The sequence below is a fragment of the Aotus nancymaae genome, unplaced genomic scaffold, assembly GCF_030222135.1.
Source record: "Aotus nancymaae isolate 86718 unplaced genomic scaffold, 86718_ANA_hifiasm-v0.15.2.pri h1tg000057l, whole genome shotgun sequence".
Lineage (NCBI taxonomy): Eukaryota > Metazoa > Chordata > Mammalia > Primates > Aotidae > Aotus > Aotus nancymaae.
The window spans coordinates 26,380,481-26,403,150 of NW_026988471.1; the positions used below are offsets into that span (position 1 = coordinate 26,380,481).

Below are 22,670 nucleotides of genomic sequence, written 5' to 3' on the forward strand. Positions count from 1 at the left end.
CAGCACTTTGAGAGGCTGAGGTGGGCATATCACCTGAGATCAGGAGTTCGAGATCAGTCTGGCCAACATGGTGAAACCCCATCTCGATTAAAAATACAAAAATTAGGCAGGTGTGGTGGCAGGCGCCTGTAATCCCACCTACTTGGGAGGGTGAGGCAGGACAATCGCTTGAACCCCGGAGGCGGAGATTGCAGTGAGCAGAGATCGTGCCACTGCACTACAGCGTGGGTGACAGAGTAAAAGTCTGTCTTTAAAAAAAAAAAAAAAAAAAAAAAGAATGAGTCAAAGAGTTCTCTGGTGCCCTGCCATCAATATTTCACCTGGATGGGGGTGGTGGGTAGGCTATGAGACAATTAAGGAACATCCTATTATATTAAGGAGGCTTTTCCTTTTTTTTTTTTTTTTTTTTTGAGACGGAGTTCCACTCTTGTTGCCCAGGCTGGAGTGCAGTGGTGCGATCTTGGCTCACTGCAACCTCCACCTGAAGGGTTCAAGGGATTCTCCTGTCTCGGCCTCCCAAGTAGCTGGGACTACAGGTACATGCTACCATGCCAGGCTAAATTTTTTGTATTTTTAGTAGAGACAGGGTTTCATCATGTTAGCCAGGCTGGTCTCAAACTCCTGACCTCAGGTGATCTGCCCACCTTGGCCTCCCAAAGTGCTGGGATTACAAGTGGGAGTCAACTGCACCTGGCCATTTTTTTGTTGTTGTTTTTTTCTTTGAGACAGGCTCTTGTTCTATCGCCCAGGCTGGAGTGGTGCAGTAGTATGATCACAGCTCACTACAGCCTCAACCTCCAGGGCTCAAGCAATACTAACTCAGCCTTCCAAGTTGCTAGGACTACAGGCATGTATCACCACACCTGGCTAATTTTTAAATTTTTCACAGATGAGCTCTCATTACGTTGCCCGGGATGGTCTCGAATTCCTGGGCTCAAGCAATCTTTCCACTTCAGTCTCCCAAAATGTTGGGATTATAGGTGTGAGCCACTGTGCCCATCCTAAAACCTCTTTTTTTTTTTTAAGACAGTGTCTCGTTCTATCACCCAGGCTGGAGTGCAGTGGTGCAGTCATGGCTCACTGCAGCCTGGACCTCCCAGGCTCAAGTGATCCCCCTACCTCAGCCTCCTGAGTAGTTGAGACTACAGACATGTGCCACCATGCCTGACTAATTTTTGTATTTTTTAAATTTTTTGTAGAGACAAAGTTTCACCATATTGCCCAGGCTGGAGTGCAGTGGCAGGATTATATACTCAAATTCCTGGACTCAAGCGATTCTCTCAACTTCATCTCCCAAAATGCTGGGATTAAAGGCATAAACCATTATACCTGGCCTTTATTAATTTTTAAAAATTAAAAAAAAATTTTTTTTTTTTTTTGAGACAGGATCTCACTCTGTCATCCAGGCTGGAGTGTGGTCGTATGATTATAGCTCACTGCAGCCACTAACTCCTAGGCTCAAAGAATCCTCCCTCTCCAGCTTCCTAAGTAGCCAAGACTACAAACATGCACCAATATGCCCAGATAAGTTTTTAATTTTTTTTTTTTTTTTTTTTTTTTGAGACGGAGTTTTGCTCTTGTTACCCAGGCTGGAGTGCAATGGCGTGATCTCGGCTCACCACAACCTCCGCCTCCTGGGTTCAGGCAATTCTCCTGCCTCAGCCTCCTGAGTAGCTGGGATTACAGGCACGCACCACCATGCCCAGCTAATTTTTTGTATTTTTAGTAGAGACGGGGTTTCACCATGTTGACCAGGATGGTCTCGATCTCTTGACCTCGTGATCCACCCGCCTCGGCCTCCCAAAGTGCTAGGATTACAGGCGTGAGCCACCGCGCCCGGCCAAGTTTTTAATTTTTTTGTGCATATTGGGTCTTGCTATTTTGCCCAGGCTGGTCTTGAATTCCTAGCCTCAAAAGATCCTCCTTGACCTCCCAAAGTGCTGGGATTACAGGCGTAAGCCACCATGCCTGGCCGAGAAACCTTTTCCACATTGAATAATTGACTAAATTGTCTTGAGTATCATTTTCTTCAAACCCAGAAAATGAGCTGTATAACCATGGACCAAAGTAAACTGAGATAAAACACTGACCACCAAACCCGAAACCTAAGCAACACAGAACTCTCCAAGGGCCCAGTTTTTGGCCAGAATAACCTGCTTGTCTGTGATAAAGGGGAAGAAACAGTTCCAATCCCAGGATGGAACCCCCCCATAAATCTATGTATGCCTTAAGGATAAACAATTCATCAGTCTCAGTGAACAGTGTGTTAACACAAATCCCATAAGAAATATAAAAGCTTCCAACAGTCTCGCTTGAAGAAGCTACAGTCTAAACAGATCCCTCTAAGGCAGGTGCTGAGGATATAACATGTACTAAAGATACATTATAACACTACCAAGGTAAATAAAGGTCAGTGAAAACTGATCTATACTGTTACTTTGATAAATAAGAAGCCCTGACAGAACTACCCCATTCAAAATTAGTCACAAGCAAAAAGGACCTATGCTCAGATATTACAGAAAGAATAAAAAGGATATAAAGATGAAAAGTACCCTTTTGAAAAAGTGATTCGGAAAACAGAAGCAAATTTCCAACAGATATTCCTGCACTTTCAAAAATACCAAAGGGATTGTGAAATCCAAGAGCTAGGGTTTCAATGTCCCCTGCAAACCTCATGTTGAAATTTAATTGCCATCTGTAATAGTATAGATGTGGGACCTTTAAGAGATGATTAGGCCATGAGGGCTCCACCCTGACCAGTCAGATCAGTGTCATAAAAGGGTGAGTTTAGGGCAGGACGCCATGGCTCACACCTGTAATCACTGCACTTAGGGAGGTGGAGGTTGGAGGATCGCTTGGGCCCAGGAGTTTGAGACCAGCCTGGGCAACATGGCAAAACCCTGCCTCTACAACACAATACCAAAACAAGGCTGGATGTGGTGGCTCACTCCTGTAATCCTAGCACGTCGGGAGACTAAGGCAGGTGATCATGTGAGGTCAGGAGTTCGAGACCAGCCTGGCCAACATGGTGAAACCCTGTCTGTACCAAGAATACAAAAATTAGCTGTGTGTGGTGGTGCATGCCTGTAATCCCAGCTACGAGGGAGGCTGAGGCAGAATTGGTTGAACCCGGGATGTGGAGGTTGCAGTGAGCAGAGATCACACCACTGCACTCCAACCTGGGCAACAGAGCAAGACTTCATCTCAGGCTGGTAGCAGGGAAATTAGCTGGGCATGGTGGGCAGCAGGGGACTTGTAGTCCCAGTTACTCAGAAGTGGAGGTGGAAGGATCACTTGAGCCCGGGAGGTGGAGGCTGCAGTGAGCAGAGATCGAATCCCTGCACTCCAGCCTGGGTAATAAAGCGAGACTCTGTCTCAAAGAACAAAAAACAAAAACATGTATAACAGTAAACACATAACATTTAAACTCATCCATTAAAAGAAAGAATAGGGCCATGTACAGTGGCTCATGCCTGTATTCCCGGCACTTTGGGAGGCCAAGGCAGGCAGATCGCTTGAGGCCAGGAGTTTGAGACCAGCCTGGCCAACACAGCAAACCCCGTCTCTACTAAAAATACAAAATTAGCTGGACATGGTGGAACACGCCTGTGATCCCAGCTACTTGGGAGACTGAGGCATGAGAATCGCTTGAGTTTGGGAGGTGGAGCTGAGATCACACCACTGTATCCCAACCTGGGCAGAGCAAGACACTGTCTCAAAAGAAAACAGAGGCTGGGTTCGGTGGCTCACGCACATAATCCCAGCACTTTGGGAGGCTGAGACAGGCGGATCACCTGAGGTCAGCAGTTCGAGACCAGCCTGGCCAATATGGTAAAACCCCATCTCTACTAAAAATACAAAAATTAGCCAGGTGTGGCAGGTGCCTGTAATCCCAGCTACTCGGGAGGCTGAGGCAGAAGACTCGCTTGAGCCCAGGAGGTGGAGGTTGCAGTGAGCAGAGATTGCCCCATAGCACTCCAGCCTGGGTGACAGAGTGAGACTTCATCTCAAAAAAAAGAATAAAGATTTGGTTTGATTTTCTTTTTTCTTTTCTCTCTCTTTTTTTTTTGAGAAGGAATCTTGCTTTTGTCACCCAGGCTGGAGTGCAGTGGCCTGATCTCCACTCACTGCAACCTCCACCTCCCAGGTTTGGGTTCAAATGATTCTCCCACCTCAGCCTCCCCAGTAGCTAGGATTACAGGCACCCACCACCACACCCAGCTAATTTTTGTATTTTTAGTAGAGATGGCATTTCACCATGTTGGCCAGGCCGGTCTTGAATTCCTGACCTCAAGTGATCTGCCCACCTCAGCCTCCCAAAGTACTGGAATTACAGGTATGAGCCATTGCACCCAGCCTGATTTGGCTTGATTTTAAACTATATGCTTTTCAAGAGATGCCTAAAACAAAATCACACAAAAAGCTGAAAATATAAAGATCAATTAAAATGTTCAATTAAATTGAACATTAAATTAAATTGAAATGTTCAATTAAAATGATCAATTAAAACAGGGCAAAATGTTAGCAAAAATAAAGGAGGAGTTTTGATGACAATAACAAAGTCAAATTTAGGGAGAAAATATGAAATAGGAATTAAGGGAGTACTATTTTTTTTTGAGATTGAGCCTTGCTCTGTTGCCCAGACTGGAGTGCAGTGGCACAATCTCTGCTCACTGCAACCTCCGCCTCCTGGGTTTAAGCAATTCTCCTGCCTCAGCCCCCCAAGTAGCTGGGATTATAAGCATGTACCACCATGCGCAGTTAATTTTTGTATTTTTTAGTAGAGATGAGGTTTTGCTACGTTGTCCAGGCTGGTCTTGAACTCCTGACCTCCAATGATCTGCCTGCCTCGGCCTCCCGAAGTGCTGGGATTACAGGTGTGAGCCACTGTCCCCAGTTCAAAAGGGAGTAGTTAATAATGAATAAAACTTCAAATCACATAGAAAATATCAATGTCGTGAACATTTAAACATCAAATAATAGCATCAAAAGATAAAAAGCAAAATGTTCACAACATAGAACAATAACTTCTTTTAATCATTGACAAATAAAGTAGGTAAGGACAAAGAAGATATAAATAAAATAAATATTCCCCCCTATATTGGTTGAGTTGCATAAAACAGAATCCTCTCCAATCAGTTCAAGCAGAAAGGAATTCATTACAGGGTATTAACTAGTTCATATCAGTAGTTCACAAAGTGTGGCCCTAGAAATAGCAGCATCACTATCACCTGCAAATTTGTTAAAATGCAAATTTCTAGTCCTACCTCAGACCTACCAAATCAGAAATCCTGGATGGTGTCAGCACCTTGTGTTTTAACAAGCCCTTCAGGGGATTCTGACACACAATCAAGCTCAAAAACATTTGCATAAATGATCACTGGGAGGGTTGGGGGAAAAACAGTTGGTAGGAACACAAGTGCTGATCAAACTGGTAAGTTGCTCTTATTTACAGCTGCTGGCTCAAGAACCATATGCTGGGCTGGGCACAGTGGCTCAAGCCTGTAATCCCAGCACTTTGGGAGGCCAAGGTGGGAGGATCGCTTGAGACCAGTAGTTCAAGACCAGTCTGGGTAATACAGCAAGACTTCGTCTCTGCAAAATAAAAAAATTTTTTTTAATTAGCTAAGGCTAGGTGTGGTGGCTCATGCCTATAATCCCAGCACTCTGGGAGGCTGAGGCAGTGGATCACCCGAGGTCAGTAGTTCTAGACCAGCCTGGCCAAAGTGGTGAAACCCCATCTCTACTAAAAAATATGAAAATTAGGGAAAGAAAAAAAAATAGATCTTAGCTACCTGGGAGGCTGAGGCTGAAGGATCACTTATGCCCAGGAGTTGAAGGCTGCAGTGAGCTATGATTGAGGCACTGCACTCCATCTCAACAGAGCAAGACCCTGTATCTAAAAATAAAAAATAACAGGCCGGGTGCGGTGGCTCACACGTGGGTAATACTAGCACTTTGGGAGGCCAAGGCAGGCAGATCATCTGAGGTCAGGAGTTTGAAACCAGACTGGCTAACATGATGAACTCTCCTCTCTACTAAAAATACAAAAATTAGCTGGCCATGGTGGTGCATGCCTATAATCCCAGCTACTTGGGAAGCTGAGGCAGGAGAATCACTGGAACCCAGGAGGCAGAGTCTGCAGTGAGCTGAGATCACACCACTGCACTCCAGTCTGGGCAACAGAATGAGATTCCATATAAAAAAAAAATAAAAAATAAAAATAAAAAAATAACAAAACATATGCTATGATGAGAAACCACCTGCTGAATCAAGAAGCCCCTACCACAGCCAATGGCTCCATAAACAAGTTGTGTCTGCAGTAATCAAAAAGTGACCTAACTAAATGGGAAAGCTGCTTCTCTGACTCCCGATCCAGAACCTTATCACTGCCAAAATCTGCACTAACAAATACATGCCTGCTGGTCTGCCTTTCTCCTCTCTAAAATCAGATTCAAATTTGAGTTCTCCAGGAGCACATCTGACTTGTAAAACCTAAATCATATTCAGAATCTTGGATGCAAAAAATTCCAGAAAAGGAAATTGCTTACTTTCCAGGCTCTCAAGTGGAGGCTGCTCATTCACTCACATCCCACCTACCTCAGGGTTCAAAGTGGGATCAGTCTCTTCAATTCCTCTCCAATGCCACTTGCAGACCAGCAGTCCCACACGCCCCCATCTTGTAAAAACCTTGTTACTTTGATGCTCAGAACATTCAGCTAAACCGCAGCTACTCGCTTTGTTATCACCCTCTGAACCTTGTCATCACCCAAACCTCTTAACCTCCAAAATCACTAAAACATCCAACTATCTGATCTCTCATCATTATAGCCAGACTGCTCAAACACTATCACTATTATTTATTCTCCAGCTATATCAAGCCACTATCCCTTGATCGCTCCAATTTCTCCCTATGTCAGACACATCCTATCTAGTTTAGATTCCTTCATTTCAATCAGGTACTTGTTGATATTCTTTTCTATCTTTTTGTTCCACATGCCTAGCAAAACTCAAGCCCTGATAGTTCCAACCATCCAACTCTTCCACGTGTGAACCTAAGTTGCTGAGAGCACTGGCAATCCCACTTTCTCTCTAGTCAGCCCTTACATGCCCTCCCCTGACACATTATCTGATCCCCTGGTTCCCTACAGGTAATTCTGCTTTTAATTTCCGAAAACAAAAGCAAAGTCATTAGATGGGAGGTACTTCAACTTCCTGCCAAGAAAGCTAGCACTCCCTGTCTCTGAAACCCTCTCATTCACTCTCTAACAACAAACCTTCCCCTTGTGTTCTAGCCCCATTCCCCCATCTCCTAAGAGAACTGGAGTTATTGTTTACCCATTTCCTTTCCATTGGCTCCTTCCAAGCAGCACTTAAATATGTTTATAATTCTCATCTTCACACATAACTATCCTTCACCCCATATTCCTCCTCCCACTAATATTCTCCTCCTTCCTCTCATAGTCAAACTTTTAATTAAGAGTTTTCTGTCCTTGATTATTTTAATTTCCCTGCATCATCCTAACAAGCATATTGTCCCCCAACTCATCAATGAAGCTAAAATCATTAATAATCACTGTATCAATAATCCAATGGACACTTCTCAGCCTCATTCAACTTGACCTCTCAGCAGCTCCAACACTACTTTGTTGAGACATTCACTTTTCTTGACAAGCAATTCACGCGCAGCAAACTGCCAGTGTTTTACAAAATGTCCTCAATTTTTTACAGTTGTCTCATTCACAACTATTTGGCAGCTTTTCTGTTTGCAAACTCACCTCCTTTGTCATTCCAAAGCATTCAATTTTGTTTTAGTTTGCTTTCTTTACTTTTTTAGAATTGTTCTTACAAAAACTTTTACTTGATATAAAATACTATAAAGATAGCAGCAAAAGGCTAGGTGCACTGGCTCATGCCTGTAATCCCAGCACTATGAGAGGCGGGTGGATCACGAGGTCAGGAAATGTAGACCATCCTGGCCAACATGGTGAAACCCTACCTGTACTAAGAAGACAAAAATTAGCTGGGTGTGGCCACACATGCCTGTAATCCCAGCTACTTGGGAAACTGAGGCAGGAGAATCACTTGAACCCAGGAGGCAGAGGTTGCAGTGAGCCGAGATCGCACCACTACACTCCAGTCTGGCCAACCAGAGCTAGACTCCGCCTCAAAAAAAAAAAAGAGAGCAGCAAAACAAACATCTATGGTTCAACTTAGTTTTTTTTTTTTGAGACAGAGTCTTCCTCTGTCTCCCAGACTGGAGTGCAGTGGCATGATCTCGGCTCACTGCAGCCTCCGCCTCCCAGGTTCAAGGGATTCTCCTGCCTCAGCCTCCTAAGTAGCTATGATTATAGGCATGTGCCACCACACCCAGCTAATTTTTGTATTTTTAGTACAGATGGGTTTCACCATGTTGGCCAGGCTGGTCTCAAACTCCCGATCTCAGATGATCCACCCACCTTGCCCTCCCAATCAACTTAGTTTTAACAGAAACAATAACTCTTTCATATTAAAAAATTTCTTTCCCCCTCACCCAGGCTGAAGTGCAGTGGTGCCATCACGGCTCACTGCCCCTTGATCTCCTGGGCCCAAATGATCCTCCCATCTCAGCCTCTCAGGTCGCTGGGATCACATGTGCATACCACCAGGCCTAGCTAATGTTTACTTTTTTGTAGAGACAGGGTCTCAACTATCTTACCCAGGCTGGTCTTAAACTCCTGGGCCCAAGTGATCCTCTTGCTTCAACTTCCAAAGTTCTAGGATTACAGGTTACAGGTTTACAGGATTACAGGTTGAGTCACCACGCCCAGCCTATAACATATATATAAAGACAAAACAACTGACATTAAAAAAAAAAAAAGGTGGGAGCCTGGACAACATAATGAAACCCCGCCTACAATTTTTTTTTTTTTGACACAGAGTCTTGCTCTGTTGTCCAGGCTGGAATGCAGTGGCGCGATCTTAGCTCACAGCAAGCTCCACCTCCCAGGTTCAAGTGATTCTCCTGCCGCAGCCTCCTGATTAGCTGGGGTTATAGGCATGTGCCACCACACCAGGCTAATTTTTGTATTTTTAGTAGAGACAGGGTTTCACGGTGTTGGTCAGGCTGGTCTCAAACTCCTGACCTCGGAATCCGCCAGCCTTGGCCTCCCAAAATGCTAAGATTACAGGCCTCAGCCACTGTGCCCAGCCAAAAAAAAATTTTTTTAATTAGCTGGGTGTGGTGGCACATGCCTGGAGCTCTAGCTACTTGAGAGGCTGAGGTAGGAGGATCGTTTGAGCCCAGGACAAGGTTCCAGTGAGCTGTGGTCATGGGACTGTACTCCAGTCTGGGTGATAGAGCAAGACTTTGTCTCAAAAACAACAACTAAAAAAATGGGAACCAATACAGTAACTCTTGGCAAGCATTCAGCTCAACTAGGAGAAGCAAACTGAGCAGGTCTACAGGGGAAAAACCTACAAGCTTCAAGGATTTACAGAGGAAATAGGGTATGTCAGTTAACAGGAGCTAGTTAAACGGAAATCTGTTGAGAGCTTCTATACATGTCTTAAGGATTTTCTAGGCCAGGCGCTGTGACTCACGCCTGTAATCCCAGCACTTTGGGAAGCCAAAGCAGATAGATCACTTGAGGTCAGGAGACAAGCCCAGCCAGCACAGTGAAATCCCATCTCTACTAAAAATACAAAAATTAGCCACGCTTGCTGGCAGGTGCCTGTAATCCCAGCTACTTGGGAGGCTGAGGCAGGAGAATCATTTGAACCCAGGAGGCAGAGGTTGCAGTGAGCCGAGATCACGCCACTGCACTCCAGCCTGGGTGACAGAGGGAGACTCCGTTTTAAAAAAAAAAAGGATTTTCTGTATCAGTACACATATGTTTATCTCATTCTTCCTAATTGCTATATGGCATTCCATAGAATGTTTATTTAGACAATCTCATTTAATGAACAATTGCGTTAAAATACTATTAAAAACAATACTGCAATAAATATTCTAGTACAAATCTCTTCAATAAGAAATTATTTTTCTAGAATAATCATCTGGACATGGAATTACCATACTACACTGAAGAATATGCACATTTCAAAATTTAACAGATACTGCCAAACAGCTCAACAAAATGAAAACTATTTATGTATATTAGTACCCATTTTATCACATCCTTACTTATCTTTTTAATTTTTGACAACCTGGTAAGTCAAAGAATTCTTCCCCACTCTATTTACACTAATAATAATTGGTGTTAGCAACTTCCTTCTATATATTGGACATCCATATGTCTTTTATGAATTGCCTGTATATATAATTTGCCTATTTCCAGTTTTCTTTTCCTTATTGATCTGTGGAAGTTATTTATGCTGCTAGTAGTTTCTCTGCCTACTTTTACCTTTGTTTGTAGTATTTCTTGCCAAACTGAAGTTTTTAATTTTTTTAAAAAAGAGTTTTGCTTTTGTTGTCCAGGCTGGAGCACAATGGCATGATCTCAGCTAACTGCAACCTCTGCCTCCCAGATTCAAGTAATTCTCCTGCCTCAGCCTCCTGTGTAGCTGTGCTTATAGTCACCTGCCACCATGCCCAGCTAATTTTTGAATTAAAAAAAAATTTTTGTTTTTTTTGCAACAGTCTCCATGTGGCCCAGGCTGGAGTGCAATGGCATGATCTTGGCTCACTGCAACCTCCGCCTCCTGAATTCAAGCGATTCTCTTGCCTCAGCCTTCTAAGCAGGTGGTGTGCCACCACATGCAGCTAATTTTTGTATTTTTAGTAGAGACAGGGTTTCACCATGTTGGACAGACTGGTCTCAAAAACCTGACCTCAGATAATCCACTCGCCACAGCCAGCCAAAGTGCTGGGATTACAGGCATGAGCCACCTCGCCCTAAACATAGTCTCTCTCTCTTTTTTTTTCTTTTGAGACAGTGTCTCCCTCTGTCACCCAGGCTGGAGTGCAGTGACATGATCTTGCCTCACTGCAACTTCTGCCTCCTGGATTCAAGCAACTCTTTTGCCTCAGCCTCCTACATAGCTAGGATCATAGGCACGCGCCTCCATGCCCGGCTAATTTTTCTATTTTTAGTATACACGGGGTTTCGTCATGCTGGCTGGGCTGGTCTCGAACTCCTGACCTCAGGTGATCCAGTCTGCTTCAGCCTTCCAAAGTGCTAGGATTGCAGGAACGAGCACTACACTCAGTTCTCTTATTTTCTTCTAAGAATTTTTCTAATTTTGGATCTTACATCTAGTTCTCTAGTTCATCTAGAATTTTGAGGATAAAAGATATGGGTATTTACTTGTTCAGCACTTATCTTCCCTACAAGTTTCATAAGATAGGGATCTTACCTGTCTGATTCACTATTGTATTAAAACCTGGTACATGGTAAGCGCAATAATTAACTTTTGTTGACTGTATAACTGACTCAAGGCACAAAAATCCTTTTAAGAATGCACTTCTCATGGAAGGCAGCAGCAGGATGTGATGGTATATTTCCATGTATAATTTATAACACAAATTTTGAATACACAGTAAAGGAATAAATGATCAGTAAATTTGTACTAGAGTTTATAAAATCTTACACTGCACCCCAAACTGTCTGGTTTCCTTTCTGCTCCAGGATGCCAGCCTCACCTACCCAGCCAAGAAAAAGTAATGACACAACACCGCACCTCAAATATGAAATTACTTTAAACAACTGATTGGCTTAATAAATTGTTTCCTACAGTTTCCTACGGTACAACCGGGGTATGCAAAATGATTTTAATGATATGAAAACAAACATTTTAATGGCTAGTGCTTTTATTTCAACTTACATAAACTATAAGTAGCCCATAAAACCCAGAATTTCATTCATAATGCTTAGATCGAGACAAATGGATTTAAACTTTTTAGAAAATTCAAAGAGAACTATTCAGAAAATAATAGTACAGTTGATAATAAGAGATGGCGAAAATAGTGACGATGGCACAGGATTGACTCAAACTTGTATATGCCTCTGGGGCAAAGAGGTTTGTCCATACCCTATACATGCCTCCAACAAAGTGAGTTACCTCTGGCGGAGTTCAAGTCGCCACCTCTGCCTTCCCCAACAGACAGCCAACTTGCCACGGGACAAAAGGACTAGACAGGGAAACATAACTGGCCCTTGGCTACGCCAATGGCGTTGCAGCGCGCGGGGCACAACCCTCGGGGTTAAAGAGCTTCCTCGAAGAGGATGGGACACAGCTGAAAGAGATTGACCCACAACCACTCTAGGGGCCATCACCTGCCCTTCTTCAGTCTCAGGCGTGAAGGCAGCTTTCTCCACTAGCCTGTGTGAGAGAGGAGCCCTGGTTTTTCTAAGACCAAGGACTACTGTAGGTTGGCCGAGTTCGAGGGACGCTATATAAGCAGCGCCGACGCCCGGACACAGGCTGCCGCGTTACCGACACCGCGTGGGGGCAGGAGGGCAAAACCCGAGGCTTGCAGAGAGGGGGGGTGCACGGTGGCCACAGTAGTGAAGGTGCGGAACATGATGGTGCTCTGTAGGAGCGCAGACGCTGAAAGGGGCGCTGTTGTGGCAGGGAGAAGAGCGGAGCCAGATTTTGTTCCCAATATCTTAGTGCTATGGCAAAAGAAGGGGGAAGAGTAATCGTGGGGCCCCCCGCACACTCGCTGCGGCGGTACACTCACCCTCGCCAAAGTCCTTCCGGAAGTCTAAGTTCGAAGATGGCGCCGCCTGTCTGGTCGCGGTCTTATGACGAAATCTTGTTAGCTGCTCTTCCCTGACGCCCCCACCCCAGTGCACAAGGTAAACACGTGAGCTTGGTGAGGAGTCGGTGCCGTGCTAGTTTTCTCTTAGACTCTGTATTCCAGAATGCAGTGCGGCCAGAGTCACCGAGCCCTCCGGAGCCGGCCGACTTCCAGGGCGTCTTCAGCGGCGCCGGGGACGCTGCAGGGCCTCATGGGAGTTTCAGTGTCAAAAAGGGGAGATTGACGCCTGCGCGGCCAACAGGTTCCCACGCGGCCTCGACGGGAGCCGGGAGGAGGCGGACGCCCTACCCAGGCTTGCGCTCTGGATCGTTGAATCCTGCCTTTCCGGCCAGACGGCCGCGCCTGTGACCCTAAGAGCCGGCTGGACCTGAGAGTTTGTACCTGCAAGCTGGCGGCGTACGAGGCCAAGACGAGTCTGGGAGACAAAGAAGTCGTCGCCGCCGGCCGCTGGAAAATGACTCCAGCTTCTGCCGGTAGCGAAGTCAGGAATGGGCCCGAGAGAGCTTGGAAAGGGGACAAGGAAAGGAAGGAGTAGGAGTAGAAAAGGATGACTTTGGCTGAGCGTGGTGGCTCATGCCTGTAATCCCAGCACTTTGGGAGGCCGAGGCGGAGGGATCACTGAAGGTCAGGAGTTCGAGACCAGCCTGGCCAACTTGGTGAAACCCCGTCTCTACTAAAGATACAAAGCTACCCTACCCGGGTATGGTGGCGCACCTTTAGTCGGGAGCCTCAGGCAGGAGAATCGCAAAAAATAGAAAAGTGTGGCCTGAGGCCGGCAGGCTGTACTATGAGAGTGAGCCCTGGCCTTGGTCCTTGACCTTGGTCAGAGGTTTTGCCCCATTCTCTCAAAGGTAGGTGAGATGCGGTGGAGGAGGAATGAATGCAACAGGTTTCTGTCTTTTCCTGAGGCATCTAAAGCCATATAAATATCATAGGTCTCTTTTGCTGTTACCAAGACATGAAAAAAAAAAGAAATTTTGCAAGTTTCCCCATACCTGGAGGAGAGTGCAGGATGTATAAATGCGGAGAAGGAAGTGGTGGAGTAAACAAACTTTTCTCTGCCCAAGTAATCTCACCCATTAAATTCCCTTGGTTGCGCAATATATGTAAGAAAACTATCAGAGATAGCCAAGACCTAAAAGAGGGAGAAAGCCGAGCGTGGTGGCTCATGCCTGTAATCCCGGCACTTTAGGAGGCTGAGGCAGGCGGATCACCTGAGTCAGTAGTTCGGAGATCAGCCTGGCCAATTTGGTGAAACCTCGTCTCTACTAAAAATACAAATTAGCTGGATATGGTGGCTCACACCTGTAATCCCAGCTACTAGGGAGGCTGAGGCAGGAGAATTGCTTGAACCTGGGAGGCAGAAGTTGCAATGAGCTGAGATCGTGCCACTGCAGTCCCACCTGGGTGACAGAGCAAGACTCCATCTCAAAAAAATGAAAATAAAAATAAAAGGGGGAGGAAGGGGACACCTAGTCCCATGAGTCTTCCTCTCTGTCTTAGCTAGTAATGCTTGTGTGATGGACAGCTCTCAGTTTCAAGTATTTATTTCTGTAATGAACAAATCCGTCTCTTCATTCCTGTTTCCTTAGATTAGGCTATCTTTGACTTAAACTATTGCAAAATTCTTTTTTTTTTTTTTTTTTTTGAGACGGAGCCTTGCGTTTTGTCTCCCAGGCTGGAATGGATCTCGGCTCAGTGCAACCTCTGTCTCCCGGGTTCAGGCAATTCTCCTGCCTCAGCCTCCCGAGTAGCTGGGATTACAGGCACCTGGCACCACACCCGGCTAATTTTTGTATTTTTAGTAGAGAAGATGTTTCACCAGGTTGGCCAGGCTGGTCTCATCCTGATCTCAAGGGATCCACCCACCTCCACCTCCCAAAGTGCTGGGATTACAGGCATGAGCCACTGCAAATCTCTTTTTAAAATAAATAATTCTATTTATTCTGGAATAAGACATTCACATGGCTCAAAATTCAAAAGATACCAAGGGTATTTATAAGGCGAAGACTCCATTCTGCCTCTGTCTCCAGCCATCCAGGCAATTAATGAGTTTCTTGTTTTCAGTCTAAGACATTTTATGTATTTATACTCAAATGTAAATACAGTTGTCTCTCAGTATCCATTTGTTGAGATTTGTTCCTGGACACTGGCAGATACCAATACCTGTGGATGCTCAAGTCTCTCATATAAAATGGCATAGTATGGCCACGCACAGTGGTTCACGCCTGTAATCGCAGCACTTTAGGAGGCCGAGGTGGGCGGATCACCTGAGGTCAGGAATTTGGGGCCAGCCTGACCAACATGGTGAAACCCCATCTCTACTAAAAATACAAAATTAGCCAGGCATAGTGGCACATGCCTGTAATCCCAGCTACTCAGGAGGCTGAGGCAGGAGAACTGCTTGAATCCAGGAGGCAGAGGTTGCAGTGAGCCAAGACTGTCTCAAAAAAAAAAAAAAATTAGGGTCGGGTGTGGTGGCTCAAGCCTGTAATGCCAACATTTTGGGAGGCCGAGGTGGGCAGATCACAAGTCAGTAGTTAAAGACCACTCTGGCCAACATAGTGAAACTCCGTCTATACTAAAAATACAAAAAAAAAAAAAATTAGCCAGGTGCGGTGGTGTGCACCTATAATCCCAGCTAGTGGAGAGGCTGAGGCAGGAGAATCACTTGAACCTGGGAGGTGGAGATTACAGTGAACCGAGATCATGCCATTGCACTCCAGCCGGGCAACAGTGTGAGACTCTGTGTCAAAAAAAAAAATTCAATAAAACACATACACATATACCCAATAGATAACTCTCCATTTTAAGCTAACCAGTGATTGGACTCACAATCTGGCCTCAACTTACCTTTGCAGCTTGATCATTCACATTAAACCTCAGTTCTAGCCACATCATACTATGTGACTCTACACTGGCCACTCACTTTAAGGCCTATTCTTTGTGTTCAAGTTGTTTCTTTTGTTTTTTCTTCTCCCAACTGGGAAATTACTTATCTTTCAACGACTACCTTAGATGTGACCTGTGAAGTCTTCACCAATCTTTTGTTCATACTACTAGTGGGTTACCTCATATTGTAGGGAAATCTTCCTATGCCAAGGTAGGTGGTGCTCCTTAAGGAAATAGAGCACAAAAGTTAATGGCACATTCTCTGATCCAGACTGCCTGAGGTCACATCCTGGTTTAGCTATTGCCTAGCTGTGTTACCTAGGGCAAGTAACTTAACCTTTCTGTACCTGAGCTGTGTTGCTTTGGGCAAGCAACTTAACCTTTCTGTGCTTCCATTATCTCATCTGTAAAATCACATTTACTTCATAGTTGTATTATTATTTTTATTTTTAGAGATGGAGCCTCGCTTTGTCGCCCAGGCTAGAGTGCAATGGCTCGATCTCGACTCACTGCAACTTCCGCCTCCTGGGTTCAAGCCATTCTCCTGCCTCAACCTCCTGAGTAGCTGAGATTACAAGCATGCACAACCATGCCCAGTTAATTTTTGTATTTTTAATAGAGACAGGGTTTCATCATGTTGGCCAGGCTGGTCTTGAACTCCTGACCTCAGGTGATCCGCCTGCCTCAGCCTCCCAAAGTACTAGGATTACAAGCATAAGCCACAGCGCCTGGCCTTCATAGAGTTGTATTAATCTTCCTAATTGGGTAGGAAAGGGTTCAGAACAGTTTCTGACACACAATAAGTATTTAACAAATGCTGATTTATTAAGTTAGGATTCTTTTTTGAGACAGGGTGGAGTGCGGTGGCACAATCATGGCTTACTGCAGCCTTGACCTCCTGGGCTCAAGCAATTCTCCAGCTTCAGCCTCTTGAGTAGCTGGGACAATAGATGAGCACAACCATGCCCAGCTAATTTTTATTTTTTGCAGAGACAGGATTGCCATGTTGCCCAGGCTGGTCTCAAACTTCTGGGCTCAAGCAATCCTGCCTTTGCCTCCCAAAATGGTGAAATAACAGGAATGAGTCAGTGCACCCAGCCCAGGACTATTTGTCCTCATATTCCTCCTCATACCTAGTTAAGTGTCTGACATGTAGATGCTCAGTGAATGACTGATGATTTGGGTAGTTTTTGTTTCTTTTTTTTTTTTTTTTGAGACGGAGTTTTGCTCTCGTTACCCAGGCTGGAGTGCAATGGTGCGATCTCGGCTCACCGCAACCTCCGCCTCCTGGGTTCAAGCAATTCTCCTGCCTCAGCCTCCTGAGTAGCTGGGATTACAGGCACGTGCCACCACGCCCAGATAATTTTTTGTATTTTTAGTAGAGACAGGGTTTCACCATGTTGACCAGGATGGTCTCAATCTCTTGACCTCGTGATCCACCCGCCTCGGCCTCCCAACGTGCTGGGATTACAAGCTTGAGCCACCGCGCCTGGCCTAGTTTTTGTTCTTTATACTGACCTTCACATTAGCCCCGATGTACTGGCATGGAGCTAGTTACCTGAGAGGGTCTCCACAAAGGTCTGAGGTTTGTAGCAGGTGATAAAAGGGGTTGTGGAGTCTGAATTCCTAACTTAAGTGGTGGAGATGCTAAAAGAGAAACAAAGGCAGCAGAGTTGCTGAGGATAGGGAATATGGCATTTATTAACCCTGTTTCCCCCTTATTGGTCACTGCTCTTGACTCGTAGGACAACAGGTACAGAACTGCAAGGGATCATCCCCAGCTCTGTGATCACCAAATCCACAAGCTCTGGAGGAGTCACATCATAAACTAGATTCAACAACCGCAGGGATGCGTGGTTCTGCCAGTTAGCCAGTGTGACATGTTCTCCCCGCTTATACTGCAGATCATCAGGATCATCTGCAATGGAAGGTGTACCCATTATGTTATTTCAGAAAAGAAGTTCCAGTTTAACCACCCCTCTCCCTCTCCCTCAAGTCTTCACAGGTAGCTGGAGGCTTCTCTTCTGCCCTCCTTACCTAGCTCATTAGAGACAAAGGCATCAGTCTGCACACGCTCACAGAACTTGTATGTTTCACAGCAAACCAGCACTGGCACATTATGGGCTCGAGCCACCAGGGCCAACTGTGCTGTCCCTACCCGAGACATCACAGACCCGTTGGCCAAGAGTGCATGAGCTCCCAATAGCACCTTGGAAACCTGTTTGTTTGACAGGAGAAGAGGAAGAAAAGAATGTCATTGTTGTACCAGTGCAGAATAATGTCCCCTACTTACAGGACAGCAACATTAAGACAATTAATAAATCTCAACACCTGTGAAAAGAAGGGAAGGAAAAAGAGACAAGTAATAAATCTTAATGATGGTTTTTCTTCTGTGAAACCACCTTAATGATGGCTCTTCTGTGAAAACACCTGCCCACTGACCCACCAAATCTCCCATAGGAACACTAAACTTTGAAGTTACTTTTGTCCTGTTCCCTCTTCATGGTTGCTAGTTTAATGTAATGACAGTGTAACACACTGTCAGTGTTTTTCCAATTAAATACAAACAGGGCTATGTAATTCTTTTTTTTAACACAGAGTTTCACTCTGTCGTCCAGGCTGGAGTGCAGTGGTGCAATCACAGCTCACTGTAGCCCTAACCTCCTGGGCTCAAGTGATCCTCCCACCTCAGCCTCGTAAGTAGCTGGAACTACATGCACATGCCACCAGGCCCAGCTAATTTTTTATTTTTTGTGGAGACAAGGTCTCATAATGTTGAGTAGGCTGGTCTTGAACTCCTGGGCTCAAGTGATCCTCCCGCCTTGGCCTCCCAAAGTGCTGAGACTGCAGGCATGAGCCCCAGCACCAGGCCAGGACTATATAATTCTAATATTTCTAAATAACTGTGGCTGGGCACAGTGGCTTATGCCTGTAATCCCAGTACCTTGGGAGGCCAATGAAGGGGGAACTGCTTGAGCCCAGGAGTTCCAGCCTGGGCAATATAGCAAGATCCCATCTCTACAAGAAAAATAAAAAATTACATGGGCATGGTGGTGCACACCAGTTATCCCAGCTATTCAGAGGCTGAGGTGGGAGGATCACTTGAGCCCAGAAGGTCAAGGCTGCAGTGAACTATGATCATACCACTGCACTCCATCTTAGACAAAAGTTACGAAACAAAACTGTAACTTTGGGAAGGTGAGATTATGTCTATACTACTACACCTTTTTATCTCCAACTTTGGAGTCCTTTTCTTCTGTACTCACCTCTGGGAGCACGTAGGAGGCTGCAGGAATCAGCAGGTAGGAGGCCGGGACCCCAGCACGGACTAGAGAACGTAGCATGTGCCTTCCTTCCAGCCGTGGCCGGCTGTCCACCACTACCACCCGAAACTGCCGGCCTTCTATCCAAGCCTCCTGAAGAATTCGTGATACCAGAGATGAGCTAGAGTAAATGAAGAGGAGGATTCAGTTATAAATGTCACTAACTGATGACTAACTTATTCCCAAAGGCAAGTGGGTAATCCTTCTTCAGATCATTCCAACTCCCCAATTTGCTCATAGGGTCTGGACCATACCATCCATATACCAGGATCACATCTCCATTACTGATCTTCTTGTAAGCAAAGCGTGAAATTGCCTGAGCTGCAAGCACAATCTTCTCTTGCACATACCGATCAATGGCTGCTCGAAGTTCTGACTTGGCCTAAATGGAGTAAAATGCTTAGTGAACAAGAAAGGGACTCTTTTCTCCTGATGATGATCATGCCAGGTGCTTGAACATGTGTATAATGACAGGGGACCAAGAGATGGCACAAGGCAAAATGCCCAAACCCTTCCTTAACCCTTGACCAGGGCAAAAAAGGCTTATGTTGGCCCTCCCAGGAGTTCTGAACATGTTTCTTAATTCTACCCACGGTGCATGCCTTCCTCATTTCTCATACTCATCACCTCCTCTTCCCGCTTGGAACTGCTCACACCGGTGATTTCCTTGTTAAGAAACTTGATGGCGTTGTGCATGCTTGCTGACAGGGGACGGCACTGAGTCAGGAAGCTATAATGCAACAGCAATACCTTACCTCTGTGCAACTCTGCACAACTAACAAAGCTTTCACATTTTAAAAAATGTCTTTGAAAAGAAAATAAAACAGAAAATGAAAACAGAGATAGGAAAGCAGGAAAAAGTACAGGACAAAGATTGGGTGAGGTGGGAGTGGACTTATAGTCGTTGTCCCTACCTCATGTAGGGTTTTAGTTTATTCACTAGATCCCTGGAGAGTTCTTCATTGGGCGGTGTTGTGTAATCCTGAATCACCTACAGAGTATACAAATTGATCTGCAAAATGCCCCTTAATAAAGACCTCTGAAGGAAAATTAGGGGTAAGCTTCACTGAGGAAAATGTTCTGAGGGTGGGAGTATTCCCCCTGTCCCCCAGAGATGACCTTGGGTGACAAAAGCTGGGGTAGTGTTGGGGGAGTTGGGGTTGGATCATAAGAGAGAACAGGATGGGACATACCTGCTGCAAGGCACGAAGCAGGGCAATACACCGGGCATTGGAGCCACTGACCAGGCCCTGGGAGTACTGCAGGCCGAGTCGCACCATGGCTGGGTGGATCACAGAGGATGGGATGCTGATGGGATGGCGGTGTCACATACTTTGAAAGGGAGCTTGAGCACCTACTGCCCACCTGCCCCTGATGAAAAGGAACTTCCTTCACTAGCACAGATCTCCCCAGTTCCTCTAGAGTTCTGCCTTGGGTTCATACTTCGTCCCACAGAGCCAATCTCAGATTACTATTCACTTTCAATACTGACTTACTAAAACTCCTCAGACTCAAAAGTTACGACAATGTTATAGGATCCTACCTCATAAACTGGGTCAGAGAGTTTTGTCTGCTGTACTGGGGTAGGTGAGAGAAGAGACTGACTTTGGATCCATAATCCTTTCGTGTAGGAACCTAGACAAAACAGGGGAACAGCACCAATGGTCCAGAGTTTTAAAATGTTGAGATAAAGCTGGAAGGAAAGTGAACAGTAACGCTACTCTGACCCAAGCACCCATCCTTCTCCAAGGTCTCACTTTGTTCCCAGCACCTTTCCCCACTCCAGTCCATTTCCCTAGGCTCTTTCTAGCCAGGCACCAAACCCACTTCCTACCTGCTGACGCTCTGGTTTTTTAACAAGCCTTCTCAGAAGTAGGTCATCAACCTGAGGGTACTCAGGGAGATGCTTCACTCCTGAAAGATAATGATCCTGTTTTCAGGACACTGTAGGTCTTGAAATGGGTAATTTTCTCTTAGGGTATAAGGGGCATCAAGAAAAACAGGATGAGGTGGGGGAAACGGGAGAATAGGATAGACAAGGAAATGGGGATAGGATGATGGGGTTGTGGGAAGAATTCAGAACTCTGGGTCCCAAGGTGAGAATGAGAGGGGAGAGCTGTTTTATTACAGGGTAGCCTGAGCTGGTGTTAGAATTAGGAGTAACAGAGGTCTCAAAATGAAGGGAAAATACCTGAGGGGGTTTCTCCAGCTGTGCTGGAGGTGGTGGGGCAGGCCTTAGGAGGTGGCCCTCCTTGTTCTCCTTTTCTTGCCTGTTTCAGGGCCCGCTCAGCCTCCTGCTTGGCTCGACGCTCAGCCCGAAGTTCAGCCTTACTCCGACCAGCTGGAACTTTCTCCCCAGGCGTACCCAACTGAATGCCCGATTCTGGCAGTTCTCTGGTTGGGCCTACTAAAAGCATTTGTTAAAAAAAGGTGCCCAAGCTGTCTGCAGGCAATATCCGTACCCCAGCCAAAACTAGCTTCTCTCCTTGTTTATCTAAACCTCTTTGCTTTACACACTTGCTCAAACCAACTTTATCCTGTCTCTCCCTTCTCTCTCCCACCATATCCCTCTACCAGCTCCACACCCCAGCCCTTTAAAAAAAACCCGCACCTTGACATTGGGCTGCAGATACAGCAGAGCCAGTTTCTGGTTCTGCCACCTTTTCCTCCTTCCGTTTCTTCTTCTGCTGTTTCTTTTCCTTCCGAAGCTGCAGCTTCTCTTCTTTGGTCATTTCTCTCCCCACTGCCTGAGACACAGACATAGGATACTGCTCTTCCCCAACAATTCCAAAGGGGAACAAACACTATTGGATGCTTACAAGATTTCCACATGATTTAAAATCCCTAGTTCTCCCTAACTTCTACAAGCTACCTGTTACAAGTTTACATCCAGAGACTGAAGTTTCTCCTCCAGGGACAGAATCACATATCGCTAGGGTTGCAAGAACTCTGTAAAATCGCCTGGCTTACTGAGAAATAAACTGAAACGGGATGGGAGCTGGGGCGGAATAAACCTGGCATAGCCTCCTGCGTAGCGCTTGGCTGGCGGCTTGGGAGGGAAGCCTCACTTACCCCAGGCCCAGGGGGAAGCTCCGCCTTCATCCCGGATCCCGAGTCTGCATCAGAAAACAGGGCACAAAGTGAGCCAGAGAGACTCCGGGAGGGTTTGAGGGCACTCGTACTCGGCGCAGCCGGCTGCTGGGTTGGCATGACCACGGCTCCGCAGCCAGGCGCGAGGCAAGCCAGGGATCCGCGTGGGGACGCACTGCGCGGCGGATCAAAGGAAAGGAGGGGTCATCGACCCTCCTCACAGGAACCAGCCGGTGCAGCGGCGCGGGACTGCGCTCGAGAATGTGTAGACCGGAGCCCAGCGTGGCGCCGGAACGGAGCGGCGGCGCCCAAAAGCGCTCAGGGCCCGGCACTAGCTATCCGAAGCTCGTCGACCCCGTACCGGTAGGCAGGCCCAGCCCTTCACTCACCCTCGCGAACAGCCACGGCCACGGCAGCCATCGCCCTCAGTCCTAGGCTCCGCCCGCCGCGGTCACGAAGCCGCCCCGCTGCCAGGCTCCGCGGCCGCTGGGTCCACAGCGCCACCTAGGCGGGAGGCTGAGCCACCGAAGCGAAGCGTGCAGCCCCAATTGGACTACAACTTCCGATGGACCATGGGGCCCCACCCCGCCCCGTCCCCGCCCCGCACTACGGGTCACAAC

The 22,670-nt window shown here is 46.3% G+C and overlaps 2 protein-coding genes across 13 annotated transcripts in view; both read right to left on the bottom strand.

Annotated features, from left to right (window-relative positions):
* The window catches only part of GTF3C2 (general transcription factor IIIC subunit 2), a 34,101-nt gene extending 21,222 nt beyond the window's left edge, over nucleotides 1-12,879 (bottom strand). For 2 of the 7 annotated variants that reach the window (XM_012475358.3, XM_012475356.3), the window contains exons 1-2: nucleotides 12,665-12,879; nucleotides 8,699-8,811 (exon numbers count right to left, since the gene is read on the bottom strand). The gene's annotated coding sequence lies outside the window, so the exon portion shown is untranslated. Of the gene's footprint in view, nucleotides 1-8,698; nucleotides 9,149-12,042; nucleotides 12,353-12,664 lie in introns of those variants that run through there. The other 5 variants (XM_012475357.2, XM_012475353.2, XM_012475354.2 and 2 more) reach the window with 5 other exon arrangements.
* Nucleotides 12,880-17,314: 4,435 nt separating this feature from the next.
* Nucleotides 17,315-22,503, bottom strand: EIF2B4 (eukaryotic translation initiation factor 2B subunit delta). 6 transcript variants are annotated; one of them, XM_012475374.2, is made up of 13 exons: nucleotides 22,440-22,503; nucleotides 22,033-22,076; nucleotides 21,572-21,707; nucleotides 21,152-21,364; nucleotides 20,795-20,874; nucleotides 20,504-20,595; nucleotides 20,154-20,268; nucleotides 19,875-19,951; nucleotides 19,588-19,690; nucleotides 19,215-19,342; nucleotides 18,904-19,081; nucleotides 17,675-17,855; nucleotides 17,315-17,555 (listed from the first exon to the last, which is right to left on the bottom strand). In XM_012475374.2, exons 1-13 carry the CDS (start codon nucleotides 22,468-22,470, stop codon nucleotides 17,356-17,358), a joined length of 1,578 nt encoding a protein of 525 aa, XP_012330797.1. In that variant the 5' UTR covers nucleotides 22,471-22,503; the 3' UTR covers nucleotides 17,315-17,355. The 6 variants fall into 6 exon arrangements, with proteins under 6 accessions (XP_012330797.1, XP_012330796.1, XP_021530124.1 ...); XM_012475373.2 differs by having other exon boundaries at nucleotides 21,152-21,367; XM_021674449.2 differs by having other exon boundaries at nucleotides 20,154-20,242; nucleotides 21,152-21,367; nucleotides 22,440-22,494.
* Between the last annotated feature and the right edge of the window lie 167 nt (nucleotides 22,504-22,670).